The sequence below is a fragment of the Salvia hispanica genome, chromosome 2 (genome assembly GCF_029641045.1).
Source record: "Salvia hispanica isolate PSC_SH4W2 chromosome 2, Shi_PSC_v1, whole genome shotgun sequence".
Classification (NCBI taxonomy): domain Eukaryota; kingdom Viridiplantae; phylum Streptophyta; class Magnoliopsida; order Lamiales; family Lamiaceae; genus Salvia; species Salvia hispanica.
Genome location: NC_142693.1, coordinates 28,573,158 through 28,589,057, shown reverse-complemented (window position 1 = coordinate 28,589,057; position 15,900 = coordinate 28,573,158). Strand labels below are relative to the sequence as shown.

At 35.7% G+C, this 15,900-nt stretch overlaps 2 protein-coding genes and 1 pseudogene across 3 annotated transcripts; 2 read left to right on the top strand and 1 right to left on the bottom strand.

The window, feature by feature from the left end:
• The first annotated feature begins 979 nt into the window (after positions 1–979).
• On the top strand, positions 980–3,582 carry LOC125215714 (ubiquitin-conjugating enzyme E2 7). Its single transcript, XM_048117234.2, has 6 exons — positions 980–1,140; positions 1,259–1,361; positions 1,979–2,076; positions 2,173–2,273; positions 2,946–3,023; positions 3,304–3,582. Exons 1-6 carry the CDS (start codon positions 1,092–1,094, stop codon positions 3,379–3,381), a joined length of 507 nt encoding a protein of 168 aa, XP_047973191.1. The 5' UTR covers positions 980–1,091; the 3' UTR covers positions 3,382–3,582.
• A 488-nt stretch (positions 3,583–4,070) lies between these two features.
• LOC125191311 (ankyrin repeat-containing protein ITN1) lies at positions 4,071–7,280 on the bottom strand. Its single transcript, XM_048088836.2, has 4 exons — positions 7,114–7,280; positions 6,024–6,521; positions 5,442–5,851; positions 4,071–5,346 (listed from the first exon to the last, which is right to left on the bottom strand). The coding sequence occupies exons 1-4, from the start codon at positions 7,133–7,135 to the stop codon at positions 4,519–4,521; spliced, it is 1,758 nt and encodes a 585-aa protein (XP_047944793.2). The 5' UTR covers positions 7,136–7,280; the 3' UTR covers positions 4,071–4,518.
• Positions 7,281–8,928: 1,648 nt separating this feature from the next.
• On the top strand, positions 8,929–13,560 carry LOC125202835 (uncharacterized; annotated as a pseudogene). The gene is made up of 8 exons (XR_016135560.1): positions 8,929–9,530; positions 10,838–10,981; positions 11,107–11,242; positions 11,312–11,328; positions 11,626–11,697; positions 11,801–11,872; positions 12,049–12,120; positions 12,213–13,560. The product of XR_016135560.1 is annotated as an uncharacterized LOC125202835 (transcript).
• Positions 13,561–15,900: the final 2,340 nt, after the last annotated feature.

Sequence of the window (15,900 nt, the reverse complement as noted above, 5' to 3'; positions counted from 1 at the left end):
CAGAACCCAACTAATCGGGTACCCATAAACCCGGAATTATTATATTTAAAATTTCTTCTTTTATATAAATTAAATTCTGACGAGAATATAAATTATTAAAAATCACATAATACTTATATAAAATAGACCTTAGACAAATAGACACTACTTAATTTTAAAATAAAATTTTTTTTTGTATATATTGAAACATAAAAGGGATTATAAAAGGGATTAAAATAACTTTTTAAGACATTAAATGAACATGTAAATAGACTGGAGAAAGCATAACTAATTAACTATATATTTTCAAAAGATAACAAGTAAGAACATAAATAATGCCACATGAACCGAACACGAATGTAAAGAAGAGAGCAAACGGCAAAAAGAGAGCAGCAGCAGCGGCGTGAAGGAAACTTGAAAAAGTGAGGCATACGAAAAATTTATAAATCTACATGTGATTAAATAAAGTTACGCTAGATCTACCTTATAGGCCCTATACTAAATAAAAATATTTATCACAAATACATAATTAATCGGGTTAATCAGGTATTAGTCGGGTACCCTAATACGGGTTTCGGGTACCCTAAACCCAAAAAATCCTAACATTAACTACCCAAACCCGTACCCGAACCCATTATTTCGGGTTTCGTGTACCCATAACGCGTCGGGTATTGGGACTGGGTCGGGAATACCCGAAACCCGCGGATTAAATTCTCAGGCCTATTCACAACGAGTTTTATTACTTGTAGAAAAAAGTATAAATAAAAAATCTAATTAATTGGACAGCCCAAAATTTTACATAGATGAAAAGGAAAAAAAATATGTGGGTAAAAGGAAATTTAATAGGTTTATTGTTTATAAAAAAGGAAAAATATATTTATTATTTGGAATAAGGCATAATATTGAACAAATTGGCCGACCCGATTTATACATGCGAAAAAAGAGGAAAAAGCGCCGATTAATAAGTAGAAATAAAAAGGCTGCTTTTTCTGTATATATATCCCTGCGCATAAATCTACGTATTTATAAATTTTCTGCTGCTCAATCTTCCCCAATTCCCCAGCTTCTGCCCTTCAATTTTCAATTTTTTACCCTAAATTCTATATTTTTCGATGGCTTCACCCTCTCAAGCAAGTCTTCTCCTTCAGAAGCAGCTCAAAGGTGATTTTCTGATGACAATTTGATTGTTTTAACGATTTTCTGTCGGCGAATGGGTTTTTATCTTTTTTGGGGTTTGTGTTAAATCTTGGGTTTAATGATCTATGATTTTCACGCGCAGATCTGTGCAAACACCCCGTGGATGGATTTTCGGCTGGATTGTTGGATGAGACCAATCTGTTTGACTGGAGTGTTACAATTATTGGGCCTCCGGATACTTTGTAGTGAGTATTTAGTGTTTCAGTAATTAGGATTAGGGTTAATTCGATTGTATTTGTTTGGGTTCAATTCCGAGCTTGAATGATCTTGAATGTTGTGTGTGCGCTGGTTGTTATGAGTATCTTGCCTTGTGGCAATCTTGTAGAATTGTGTTTTAGTAATTTGTAGAATTGTGTTTTAGTAATTAGGATTAGGGTTAATTCAACTGCGCCTTTTAGATTACAATATCTTGTTTGGGTTCCATCTTGAGTTTGAATGATCTTCTATGTTGTGTTGAGGAATATGTTTTTTATGCTTAGATTGATTGATGCGGATTACATATTTGTGATCTGCACTAAATGTGATTCCAGCCAGATTATTATGCTTTTGAACTGCAAAATGAATCAATGACCGAATTATGAACTCGTGAGATTAAACATTGCAAGTATAGTATGTGCAGAATGGTATATATTGGTTAAAGATGTTACCTTTTTAACTAGGGAATATCAATTATTACATAGAGAAATTCCTTCAGTAGCTTCTCATATGATATGTGTTCCATTGAATGTTTACAACACCTGGCATTGGAGAAATATCAATTCCGTTCGAGTTTGATTCTTATGGTTTGAAAATAACGGTGCAGTGAGGGAGGTTTCTTCAATGCTATAATGAGTTTCCCATCAGATTACCCAAACAGTCCTCCAACAGTAAGATTTACCTCAGAAGTGTGGCATCCTAATGGTTTGTACTCTTGATCAATCGTGATGCTTAACCTAGTTTGGTAGGTTCAGTTGTAATCTTTTCATTGTCTTGATTTTGGAGTAATTTGAGGTGCAGTATATGCTGATGGAAAGGTTTGCATTTCGATTCTTCATCCCCCTGGTGATGATCCAAACGGCTATGAGCTTGCTAGTGAGCGATGGTCACCTGTCCACACGGTATGGTCACCAATTAGCTTGCTTTGTCATACTTATGTCATATAAGTAGTAAACTAGTAATTCTGGTTTAAATCCCATGTCCTAAAATTTACCTGTCTAGAGTTTTTTTGTTGTTGTGTTGTGTTGTGATTGTGAAAAACCATTAACCTTTCTTTCATACTGACCGATTTTGGTTTCTAAGGCTCGGTAACTGAATTTCTATAGCTTTCTGTTCTGGTACTTTTAAGGTTGTTTTTTTAGGTAAAAGTTCTTATCCTTAGAACATAATGGGTCACTGTGTGAATCTGGAGATGGGTCAGCCTGAGCAAGGCAGGGTAATTGATTTTTAAAGTAGTTTTCATCTGCATAAAATAATGGGATTGTTTAGACATATAGCTACCATTTGCTTAGTGAGTTGGTTCTATACACAAGGATAATTTATTTGGCTATGTTTTATTTCATTGCTTAGATTATTGCAAGCTCCAATGGATAAAAGAACTTAAATGTAGGTTTTGTGACTTTTGCCCCTTAAAGTGTGTATATCTGCACCTGCAAGTGTGCAAGTTTCTAATGCTTTCTCTCGTATGCATTCTGCTGTCTGTCATAGATCACAAATGCTATGAAATATTACGTCTTCACATTGTTCCTGACTTCCTGTTAAATCATAAGGTTATCCCAATTTTTATTTTTCAGGTGGAGAGTATAGTTCTTAGCATCATATCAATGCTTTCAAGCCCTAATGACGAATCTCCTGCTAATGTTGAAGCTGCTGTAAGTGCAGATGCACTAGTTTTTTGCTCATTTTTCTTAGTTACTCATTCACTACTCTCTCTCAACTCACTCACACACACGCACGCACACACACACACACAATTTTGACTTTGTTAATTGATGTTCTGGTTGAAAGTGAAGCGAGTATATGATAGAAAACCAGTCAAAGTGGTCAAGACTTTTTTTCTGTCATTTTTATTAGGAAGTACAATCCGTTTAAAGGCATCTTTCAACTGTTATTTTGGTACCAATATCTCTGTCTTTGGGTTGATTACTGCAGAAAGAATGGAGAGACCGAAGGGATGATTTCAAGAAGAAAGTAAGTCGTTGTGTAAGACGGTCTCAAGAAATGCTATAAGCGAAGTTAACAAATGCTGCTTCCTACTTCCTTTGTTTCACCGACTTGTGCAAACAAGTTGATTTTGTAACAACCATACCTTATCATCTCTTTATGGCTTTTTGTGTTTTTGGCCTATATTAGATTCGAGTTTGTTCAAGTAGAATCCATTCACAGTTGCACATGGACTAGTTGAAATTCTATGGGAAATGTTTTTGACTATGTAATTATCTATTTTTCTTTGCACCCCTTTTTCTTTCCAAGGGCGTCGTTGCCCCTTGGTGAGTCGGCTTCTCCTATACTCGTCTCCAGCCGTACGAGAATCCTTGTGTAGAAAGTTGCATGGGGAAGGAGTGGAGATGATAGGTTAGTTGAGAAGGTGCAAATTTGGGTTTTTGTCGTTGGGGTGGGTTTGAAGGAAAATATATATTTATAATCATAATTGCATGAAAAGATTATATTTCTACTATTGTTATTGACTGGATGGACCATGTGAGAATATATATGGACTACTAAACTTTTACTTGTGGATCTGCTCTTAATCAAGAATTAGGTTTGAGATTTACTTTGTCAATATCTTTGGGGATGTGTTCCTTTTCACATTATGTGTGGCAAATGTGTTAAAGTTACTTTTGTAATACGGTTCATAGAGCTATCATTTATGTCACCATCTTCTAAGGAAATTAGCCAAAAAGAAGAGAGGAGAAGAATGGAAAAAGGCACAAAATTTACAATCTGGCCTTTGTTGAAAAGGCAATTTTAATACATTTAGCCAGAATTCATTTGGCTTACAAATACAGCAACAGAATTTACATATCTAATCAGTTTCAGGCATGCGAGACAGCAATTCCAGTAAGCTGTCTTAGAAATTCCTGATCCAGTCATGCTACATCGACAACGAAAACGAGCTCCCACGACGTGTTTTTGCCTCTACGAAGCCCTTTGGACGGCCAACTACATATATAGCACCATTAGCAGCTAAGAAAGGTTAACACACCTCATGTCCAGAAATTGAGGGATATGCAGAGATGTAGTGGGAAGCCACAAGACGTTCGACTAGATGCGATTGCTCCAGTCGCAACATCTCCAGTTTCGTCGTTTGAAGTGATTCTTCTGTAGTAAATGTAATCTCTCATTTCTGCAAGAGAATTTTATACCTCAGAGTGCATAAATTCTGTCGATGTCAGAATTAGAAAACTCAGAGTGATGCCATGAGTTTGAGCCGCTCCGGGCGTGTTTCTCTCTCTTCCTCATCGACCTTATCCTCTTCGACCTCACCACGTAGTAGGTCATGGTCCCGAGAACCCCGGCCATTATGACTCCTCCGACAACTGTGACCAGTATTGCAGCCCACTGATGCTTGCGCCCGACCACAATGTAAGAGGATGCTATGAATGCCACGGAAGTGCAGACGGAGGCCAGCCACATCAGTTTGTTGATGACCTCTACCACGCGTCGCTCAGCCTTCGTCTCGCCTCTAACCAACGTGATCTGAACCACGACGACAGCTAGGGATGTGAAGAGGGCAATTGCGTTGAAGATGAAGAATATTTTGAAGGAGATGCTTCCGACTACCACGGCCATTCCATGATCGTTGTCTCCACCGGGCACGGTGAAGATGGCCGCGAAGGCGACGGTTGCGAAGAGGACGGCAACGACGGTCACCGAGTTGGTGGCGTTGTTGATGCCTTCTCGGTGGAGCTTCCTCAGCTCTTTGGCGATGCCGTGGACATTCTTGTTCGTCCTCTTTGTTTGCTCGAGCTGGATGTGGACGTCATTCTTGATTTGAGTCACGGTTTTCCGCAGCTCGTCTCGAGGCTGATTCAACTCATTAGCTCTAACAGCACCATAACGACAAAGGCACTCCTTAATCTCAGATGACTCTTCAGATAGCGGAAGGTCTTCCGCAATGTCAAGAGATGTCTTGCCGTCTCGGTTCAGTGCATTCACATTGGTGTCGGGCAGGCGTAGTAACAGACTAACAATCTGCAAGGAACAAAATATCATCAAATCTTAATTCTTTTTGAATTTGTCAGCATAATATTTTGTGAAAAGGTGAAGAAGACACAATATTTTTTTACCTGTGCTCGCTTTTTCCTCGTAGCTATGTGCAAAGCAGTGTTACCAAACTTGTCTGGGAGCATTACTATAGCTGCATCAGCATCTAAGAGATGTTTAACAACTTCCGAGTTAACCCCTTTAACGGCCATATGCAGTGCTGTCTGCCCCTTCTTGTCCGTCCTCCTAGCTAACTGTGGATCTTTGTCGAGCAACGCCTTGACAATGTCCGCATGCCCTTGTCTAGCAGCCAAGTGCAACGCGTTCTTCCCATTTGATCTAGCAATTTCCAGCAAGCTGCAGTCCTTCGACAGGAGCTCATCTACTACTGCACTATGACCTCTAGTAGCGGCAGTTATAAGAGGAGTTGCATTTGACGGGCCAATAGTTTTACTCAAACTCGGGTCATGATCCAACAGCACTTGCACAATTGCTACAAAATTAAACCAAAATTGGTTTCAGACACAACAACAGTAGTACATATGGAAACATGAAAAAATCTGTTAGCTGTTTGGTTCTTTATGAGATATATGAAATATCGAGAACAAATAATGGAAACAGATCAAATAGAGATTATAAAAATCGATCCGAGATTAGATATTCACCATGATGCCCTTGACTCGCAGCTATATGCAGAGGATCAAACAAAGACCTATTCTTCTTCCCGAGTGTTTCCTTGTTAGCATATTTGATCAGCTCCTTAACCACATCAAGATGCCCTTTATCCGCTGCAGTAAACAACGCCGTCTCTCCCAACTCATTACCCTCGCTCACGAGTGACGCCCTGATCTCCGCAACCTCCTGGTCAAATTCCGCACCACTCAAAGTCCCCACCATTTGAGAATTAATATCTTCGAGTATCTGCCTCACAGCTGCGAGATCACCCCTCTGAGCCGCCAAATGCAGCTCCGTATCATTGTGGCGCCCAGTCACCTGTTTCACGTACTTCTTCCTCCCAGCTTGGTCGATCCGCTTCCCTGAATTCGATAGAACTAGAGCCGGGGCAGTAGATGAAGATGGTGATGGCGCGGGTGATATGTCCGCCAACGGATTGTGGCTCTTCTTGGGGCTGACCAACACTTTCTCTATTTCCCCATCAGCAGCTGCAAGATCCAGTTTATTCATTAGACTACCATCTCTTATATTTTCCCAGAAATAAAAAAAAAAAAAATCACAAATTCTTCTACATCTAAGTATTCAGCTCATCAATTTACTGAAACATTGATTTCCTTTCCCAAATTCCAACCCCTTCCATTCAATACATCTTCTTCAAACAAAATTAGTAATCAAACAACCAGAACTATGCATATAGTCACATCTTCACCATATTTCCCAAAATTCAGAAAATCAAATCCCCCATCACACAAACACACACAGAGAGATAATTTTTTTAATTAATCCTCAAAATAGACACAATTACACACTGCAAAACTAAATCAATTATGCATTTCTACACACCTTGTAACAAAAACCTAATTTTTCCACCAAATGTAGTAGCTTGAAGTTAAACAAATTAGCAATTACCGATTATTCTAATCAGTGATTAAAAAAGCATATTTTGATAAAATTAAGCTTCACATAAGATTGAATTCCAAATCTCGATGCAAGTTGCAAACAGAGACTAGTTTTGAGGAAGATGCAGAGAAATAACCGCATGATATGGGGAAAAGCAAAAGTAAAAGAGTAGCAGCATACTTTCTTTGACGTGGGAAGACATGATCGCTGTAAGTCAAGCCAGAGATGACGAGAAGCTGAGGATTTTTGGGATGAAATTTGAGTGAAGGTGCAAATTGGAAGAGGAAAGTGGGTGATGAGGAAGAAAGGTGGAAAAAGTGGAGAGCTAAACGACAGTAAAGGAAAGTGTTGGGAAGCCGACGCAGAGAGAGAGAGAGTTTTTTTATTTTTATAATTGAATAATTATTTGATTATTAACTTACTAAACCGGATCACTGTTTAGTCTGTTTTATTCCAACCATGTAACGACGAGATACCATCTATTTGTACCGAATTGCATTCAACATTCAAACAAAAGCATAAGGCTTCTTGATACGATGGAATGGAACGTGATTCCTATTTCCATTATATTTATTTGCTTGGTGTGATGGAATGAATGAGTGAATGGATGAAAATGCAAAAGAAATCCAAGGAAATTGCCATTGTATTCCTATCTTCATTCCATTTCAACCTCCATTCCATTTCACTCTCATTCCATTCCATCATACCAAGCATGCGTGTGAGAGTTGCTCCATCAGTTCACTGATAAACATATTATTTTGTCATTTTCATTCGTGAATCAATAAATTAATGGTGAGCAAAATATTAGATATCCAAAAATTTGTTAATTCTCACCAAAAAAATATAGTATTACGATTATACTGATATGTTGGTATTTGATATTCTCACAAAAAGCAAACAAATTTAATGGTATCTATTCCCTCCGTCACAATATAGTTGAATAATTTCGAGTAAAGGCCAAAATTGGTCCTGAACATAGAGTCATTTTACGTTTTTGGTCTTAAACATTATCTTCTGGATTTTTTGGTCCTGGACATATGTAAATTTGATCATTTTGGTCCTGGACTAACTGTTCCGTTAATAACTAACGGTCAACGGGTTTAATCCCGATTTGGACCAAATTAAACTTTTAATTCTGATTTTTTACTCCCTAGTTATTTTTATAAATATTCTTTTAAAATTAGAATTAAATAATATTTAAAAAATGCCTCACACTAAAACACAAAACACTAATTATTTTGGTTGATTGATGTGTAAAGGTTAAAGTACAGATAATAAAGTACAATAGAGAAGCAGTTGTCCCGATGTCCCACTCATTGAGGTGTCTATTAATTATTAGGTTCGCTGGTGGATACCTCTAGTAATTAAAAAAAAAGTTAGAATAAAGTGTTTGCCAAAAATGAAAATAACTCAAATACCTTGGCTTCCCAAAAAGGAAATGACTCAACTACTATAAAATGTTTCCAAATTTTACTATTGGATTTAATTTCTGGATTTTTATTATTTTTATCCAATTTTGAAATTTTCAAATTGGATCGAATTTCGTAATTGTATTTTCGAACAAATCGGATGGGATCAAATTTATTTTCCATAAAATTTTAAATTTTCAAACACGAAGCTAATCAGCCAAAAATCCAATCTGAGATCTAAATGTGACTCTTATACTCTTATATGACCAAAAAGGGTGTAGAATTGGAAGAAGAGAGATCATTGTTATTCACAACGAGGGTCTTTGCATATATATATGAAACACAAATACTTCACCTCTTCCCCATACACACTCACTAGCTCGTGATCTAGAGTTAGAACTTTGTTATTTTGCAATAATGAAGATTCCCTAATTCATGCACTCCAAAATTGACTTAGACTTGTAAAGAACCTATTGTCGCCACTTGAAATTAAATACATCTCCACCACCATCCTTTCTAGATGTCAATAAATATGGGCTTCTTGTTTGCTAACACAATAATTGAACATGGATAGCCTTTCCCCACTTCTCATATCTTCTTTCATATTTTTTTCTTGTCTAACCACTTCTAGCATTGCTACCACACTTGACATAAAAAGAGATGAATCTTCTCTTATTGCTTTCAAAGCCCTCATCACCTTAGATACTATAAGGCAAAATTGGAGCACTCAAACCTCAGTTTGCTCATGGATTGGAGTCACTTGTGATTCCCATGGCACCAGAGTGACTCAATTAAACCTCTCAAAGATGGGAGTCAGAGGCAGCATTGCACCCGAAATTGGAAATCTTGATTCTCTTGCTTCTCTTGATCTAAGTGGAAACTATCTTAATGGTTCTATTGCTCCAACAGTCTTCAATCTGACGGTAGTCGAATCTATCAATCTGTACGATAATAGTTTGTCGGGTTCGCTTCCAAGGCACATTTGCAGGTACAATAGACTTCAACGACTCAAAGTACTTGATCTTGGAAGTAATGAATTGGAGGGAGATATACCATTGAGTTTGGATCAATGCTCACAACTTGAGAGGATAAGTTTTGGATTGAACAAACTTAGTGGGAATGTGCCCAGAGAAATTGTGAGCATCACAAAGCTTAAGGTATTAGACCTTAGTTTCAACAATTTAAGAGGTACTTCTAATTTATATGCTCATAATTTATCAATCTCTTCATATGTGATATCTATAAATCCATTGTCCTTACCTTTGTTGGAGTTGCTGAGCATTAAGGGTGAATTCTCTTTGAACTTGTCAAATTGGTTGCCCCAACATAACACATGAAATACTTAGGTTGGAGTCCTCGATTGAAATGAGATCTAATTAAGTCTTTTATTTTGAAATCTAGGACCACACGCGGCCCAAGCCCATTAAAAGCCCAAATCGTACTAGGCCCCAACCCAGGACCATGCCATATAAAATCCACCACCATAAACCCTGTATTTTTTTATTTTACCTATTTTTAATTATATTTTCAATTTAATTTCCTAGACAATAATTGCAATATGACAAACTTGAGCATGTATATTTATTTAAAATATTACTAGTATTACAGTATTTGGGGTGCGTTAGAATGATAACCATATTTATGGTGATAACCTAATAACCTATTATTTTATGGATCAAAAATATCATTTTTACTAAAAATGATATTTACTCCCTCCGTCCGCAAATAGGAGTCCCATTTATTTTTGGCACGAATTTTATTAAGAAAAGTGGGTGGAAGAAAGTTAGTGGAACAGGGGTCTCACTTTATATATTTGTTTTAAATGATATGTGAGTGGAATGAGTTAGTGGAATGCGGAGTCTCCTTACCATTTATGATAATTATGAACCGGGACTCCTATTCGCGGACGGACCAAAATGGAAAAACGGGACTCCTATTCACGGACAGAGGGAGTATACACTATAAAATGATATTTTTTCAGCATTCATAAAATGATACTTTAAATCTATAAAATGATATTCTGTTAATAATAAAATGATATTTCGTCCATAAAATGATAGGTTATTAGGTTATCACCATAAATATGAGTTATCATACGATCACATCCCTACTATTTTATGTATTTATAATATTAATTAATGATTACATATATATAAACTACAATTAAAAAACATGTAAAATAACTTGAATAAAATACGTGAAAATACTTTTTTTTACTTAGTTCACTGATAATATGGGTTTGACCTGACCTGAGCCAAATTTATTAAAGAGCCCAAGTCTCATCTAGCATGGGCTGAGTAAGCCGACCCGGCCCACTAAGCTCAAAAAATGATGTTAATTTGGAATATACATGCATATACTTTTGATTTTGAGTGGTTTTTACCAACTCTAGTACTCTAGATTTTAATTGTGAACACACTGGAAGTTTAATCACTTAACTTTTGTTTTACATAGTTGGGACATGAAAACATAATTGTGATTTTATAATTCTGCAGGAGTTATTCCACCAGAGATTCATCATCTTGAAAATTTACAAATATTGTACATGTCGTCTAATGAGTTATCCGGCTCGTTGCCACCTGGCATCGGAAATATGAAAGCATTACAGTTCTTAATCCTCAGTGGAAATGCTTTAACGGGTAAGCATCCTCTTTGGACCTTGATTTGAAGAGTACACATAAGTTAACACCAAATTTGTAATCATCTAAAAACTATTACCTAAAACTATTGTGAATTGTGATCATACAACTTTTTACAATGGCAGGTCCTTTGCCGCCAACCGTTTTCAACATGTCTTCTTTCAAAAGGGTTCAGCTAACTGGTAACAAATTTATTGTCTTCGGAAATTGGACACATGAAGCCGCTGCAGTATTTGAACTTAAAGAAAAATTCCTTCTATGGTAAGACTTGTAACTATTTGGATTTTTTTTTTCAGTTTAACATATTTATTAAGATGCTTTGAATCAAAGCACTCCCTCCGTTCCTTGTTAATAGAGACATTTCTTTTCGGCATAGAGTTTAAGAATAGTGTGTTAAATGAATATATGGTGTAAAAAGTAAGAGAGATGAAGAAAGAATAAAGTAAAAGGGAGAATTACTTTTTACCAAAAATAAAAATGAATCAATTAACTTGGAACTTTTCAAAATAGAAAAATGACTCTATTAACATGGAACGGAGACCAAAAGTCTAAAGCAAATAGTAAAATGGTTATTGTTGTTGTTGACTTGTTGGTAGCATGCATTGTGCAATTTGGAGATATTTAGTACAAATGACTTCTTTCAGGTCCAATACCACCGACCATTGAAAATTTATCAAAACTGGAATACTTAGATCTCTCTTACAATAATTTAGATGGTGAGCTTTCTTCCTCCATATGCAACAACATGCAATCTTTGAATTACTTTTTCCACAAAGGTTTTGCAAATAAAATTTAAGCTATTATTCATTTAATTTTCAGGTTCAATACCACCTACTATTGTGAATCTTGCCAATTTAAGATACCTTGATTGTTCACGCAACAAATTAAATGGTGAGCTTCTATCCTATGTAACTAAAGAAAGAAAGCAACTAATTCCAATATAGTAGTATTAATTTATGAAGTACTAAAAATTAGTAATATACATTAAGCAAAGACTCCAACAGTATGCATGGATGAAGTAACTTGCAAGCATTTGATTAGTTTCTTATTATCTTTTGCTTCTATAGGTCCAATTCCACATGACTTTGGAAATCTATCAAAATTGGCTGATTTATCTCTCTCTTACAACAAACTAAACGGTGAGCTTCCAACATCTATCTCAGTTACTTACTGATATGTGCTTTATTGACATGTAGATTTTTTTTTTTTTATCATTTTCGTCGACTCACAGGTCGACTACCATCCGGGATCGGGAAGCTATCAAACATATATTCATTTATGCTCTCCTACAATCATTTCAACGGGAAACTTCCATCCTCCATCTGCAACCTAACGCGGGTTAAGTATTTTTTTCTCTCAAATACAAATTTGGTGGAAACAATTCCAATGTGCTTTGGAAACATGAGTAAATCTCTAGACTTCTTACATCTAAACGGGAATCGATTTAGTGGCCCGATTCCATCAACGTTTAGTAAGGAGTGTAGTCTCCGGTCCATCAATTTCAATGGTAATAAGTTGGAAGGAAAATTACCCGAGTCATTAGCCAACTGCAGCAGTCTAGAGGGCCTTGACATCGGAAATAATAGAATACATGGCAATTTTCCATACTGGACGGAAGCCTTTCCTCAACTTCGGGTGCTAGTCTTGAGGTCTAACAAGTTTGATGGTAACATGTCACCATCTTCACTAACGAAACATCCCTTTCCCATGTTGCAAGTTTTAGATATATCTGGAAATGCATTTGTGGGCTCTGTACCTGAAAGGTATATCAACAATTTCAATACAATGATAAACACAACTAAGGATAATATTATTGGAGATGAGAGTAACTTTGAAAGGTCAACATCAATTATTGGAAAGATTGTTGGAAGGCTTTACGCTGATTGACTTCTCTTCAAATAGATTTTCAGGGAGTATTCCGTGTTCTATAGGAAATCTTCAATCTCTCAGATACTTGAACTTGTCGCACAATAACTTCATAGGAAATATACCTTCATCCCTTGCAAACATTAGTACACTTGAATCGTTGGATTTGTCTCCAAACAATCTGGATGGAGTGATTCCAAGTGAATTGACAGGGTTGACATTTCTTACGAAATTAAACCTTTCAATGAATGATCTGGTGGGAGAAGTACCACGATCTAACCAGTTTTCTACATTTGAGAATGATTCGTACGTGGAAAACTTTGGGCTATGTGGAGTTCCATTGACGAGAAAATGCAAAGAGGAGACAAGACCAATAGAAAAAGAGGATGATGAAGACGAAGATGAATTTATAGATGGATTTGGGTGGAAAAGTGTAGTGATGGGGTATGGATGTGGATCTATTGTTGGAATTGCTATTGGTTGTCGTGTTCTTCGTTATGGAAAACCAAGATGGTTAGTTGAATTCTTTTTTGGCGTTGAATATAACAAGAAGAAGAAGAAGAAAAGGAGACAGAGTAAAGCAACACCAACACAAAGGAGAAGATGATTCAATGCAGAAAGTTGTGTGGTTTTTTTCAGTATCAGTTTTATAGTTTTACATGTGGGTAAATCAATGACAAAGATGTCTTCAACATATTTAATCTCTTGAGTAATCCTAATTGGTTAAAGTTTTCAATAGTACAGTATATGGCTAGAACTTTAACATAAGGATTATACTGAGCTAGAAATAATGTCTAATTTAATCAATCGTAAAAACAATGGAAAATTCTCGTCTTTAATCATTTCAATCAACTCCTCTTAAAGACTTCACAAATCATAACGCTAAAGAAAATGTGTTACCTTCTTACATCAGTCACATAATTAAATTGAAATTCTTGAAGTAATCATAAGCTATATGGATGAATGATGATACTATCCAATTAAACAAGTCTAGGTTGGACTCAAATAAATGATTCCTCATTTCTTCAATAGTTGAATCAACATCCGAATTGTAAATAGATAATTAAATCAAGTTATAAGTCAATTTAATAAATTCTCTAATGGAGTAATTGATATTTTAAACCTCATAATTTTCTTTCTAAATCGATCTGATATTAGGGCATTGATAAAACTAGGCCCAACTCAAAATCTTATTAAGTCATTAGCATGAGCCCAACACTATACCCCATTGATTTTAAAATCAATCCATACTAATTGAACTTATCTTATAAGCTCAATTAACTAAATATTTGAAAATTAGGACAAAACAAATTATTTTGATCATATATATTAAGTGAGATGGATGGAGTATTTAACTCATTAATAATTACACTTTTTGTCTTATTTTAAATGAAATATTTTTTTTATTTATAACTCCCTTCGTCTCATAAAAAATAGGTCATTTAGGGTTGACACGAGTTTTAATGCATAATTGGCAAGTAAGAGAGAAAGAGAAAAAATAGTTAAAATTGTGTAGTACTCCCTCCGTCCTATAATAGATGTCACACTTTCCTTTTTAGTTTGTCCCACAAAAAATGTCACATTTCCATTTTTTGATAAAATTCTCTCTCACATAAATATAAAAATTATATTTTATCTCTTCATTTAACACACAAAACAAAACCTCCTAAAATTCCGTGTCGTCCCAAAAGTGTGACATCTTTTGTGGGACAGAGGGAGTACATGGTGGGACCCATGAATGATAAAGTAAAAGAGAAGGACCAAAAAGATTATCACAAATGGATATGAACTATTTTTATGAGACGAATAAAAAAGTAAATATAGCCTATTTCATGGGACAGAGGGAGTAGGCCTGCTTAGTCGGCCGGTTTCGGTTCTAACCGGACCGGTTGACCGGTTTTAAATTTTCATGAATCTCAGAATCGGAACCGGAACCGGAATCGATCGGTTCTGGTTCGAAAGCGGCCGGTTAAGAACCGGTTGATTCCGGTTCGGAACTGGAACCGATTTGTAATATTTAATCCGAATTTATTTGAATAAAGATATAAATGATTCAATATTTATAATCCAATAACTAAAATTTCAATATATCAAATATCTAAAATTTCAAAAAAAATTACTACAATACAAACCGACAAGACGACAATATTTATCCGTCAATACCTAAAAACAATCAACTCATAAAATATTACTATCTAATACTAAAAAAAACCAAACGGAAGGAATATAAAAGAAATAACCTAAATCTGCAAAATATAAAAGCAACACATGCACACACACATTTAACAACATATCAAAACACACACACACACACGACACATGAACACACAACAACATTTAATCAAAAAAAAGCAACACACACACACAATGACACAACCACGTATAAACACACGCACACAACACATATACGCACACATATAGGAACATACACACCCACACCCACACACACACACACGTGTATACAATATTATTTTAAAAAATATAAAATAAAATTAAAATTAAAATGCAATCTGGTTCCCGGTTAAGAACCGATCGGTTTCGGTTAGAATCGGAACCGATATTTTTAAAAAAATAGGAATCGGTATCGGAACCGGAACCGGTTTTCCGATTCCCGGTTCCTCAATGAACCGACCGATTCTGATTTCGATTCCGGTTAACCGAGAATCGGAGAACGATTAAGCACCGAGTATGAGATTTTAGAAAATGTTATTTTATAAGTTAAATTAGAGAAAATAAAGTAGAGAGTGGTATTTATATTTTAAATTTAGAGCGAAATATCATAAAAAAGAAATTGCGTGAATTGTACTACTCCCTCCGTCTAGGCTAAGATGAATACATCTCAGTCAGCACGAGATTTTAGGAGTTATTTTGTGGTTAATTCGAAAGAGAAAAAATGGATATAAGTATAAGATGAAGAGAGAAAAAGAGTTGAATAATTTAATAGGAGAAATAAAAAGGTGGTTGGATGTATTAATTAGAAGAGGAAAGTTACCACCAAATAGAAATATGTCATGATGATTGGGACAAACTAAAAAAAGAAAGCGTGTCTCTTA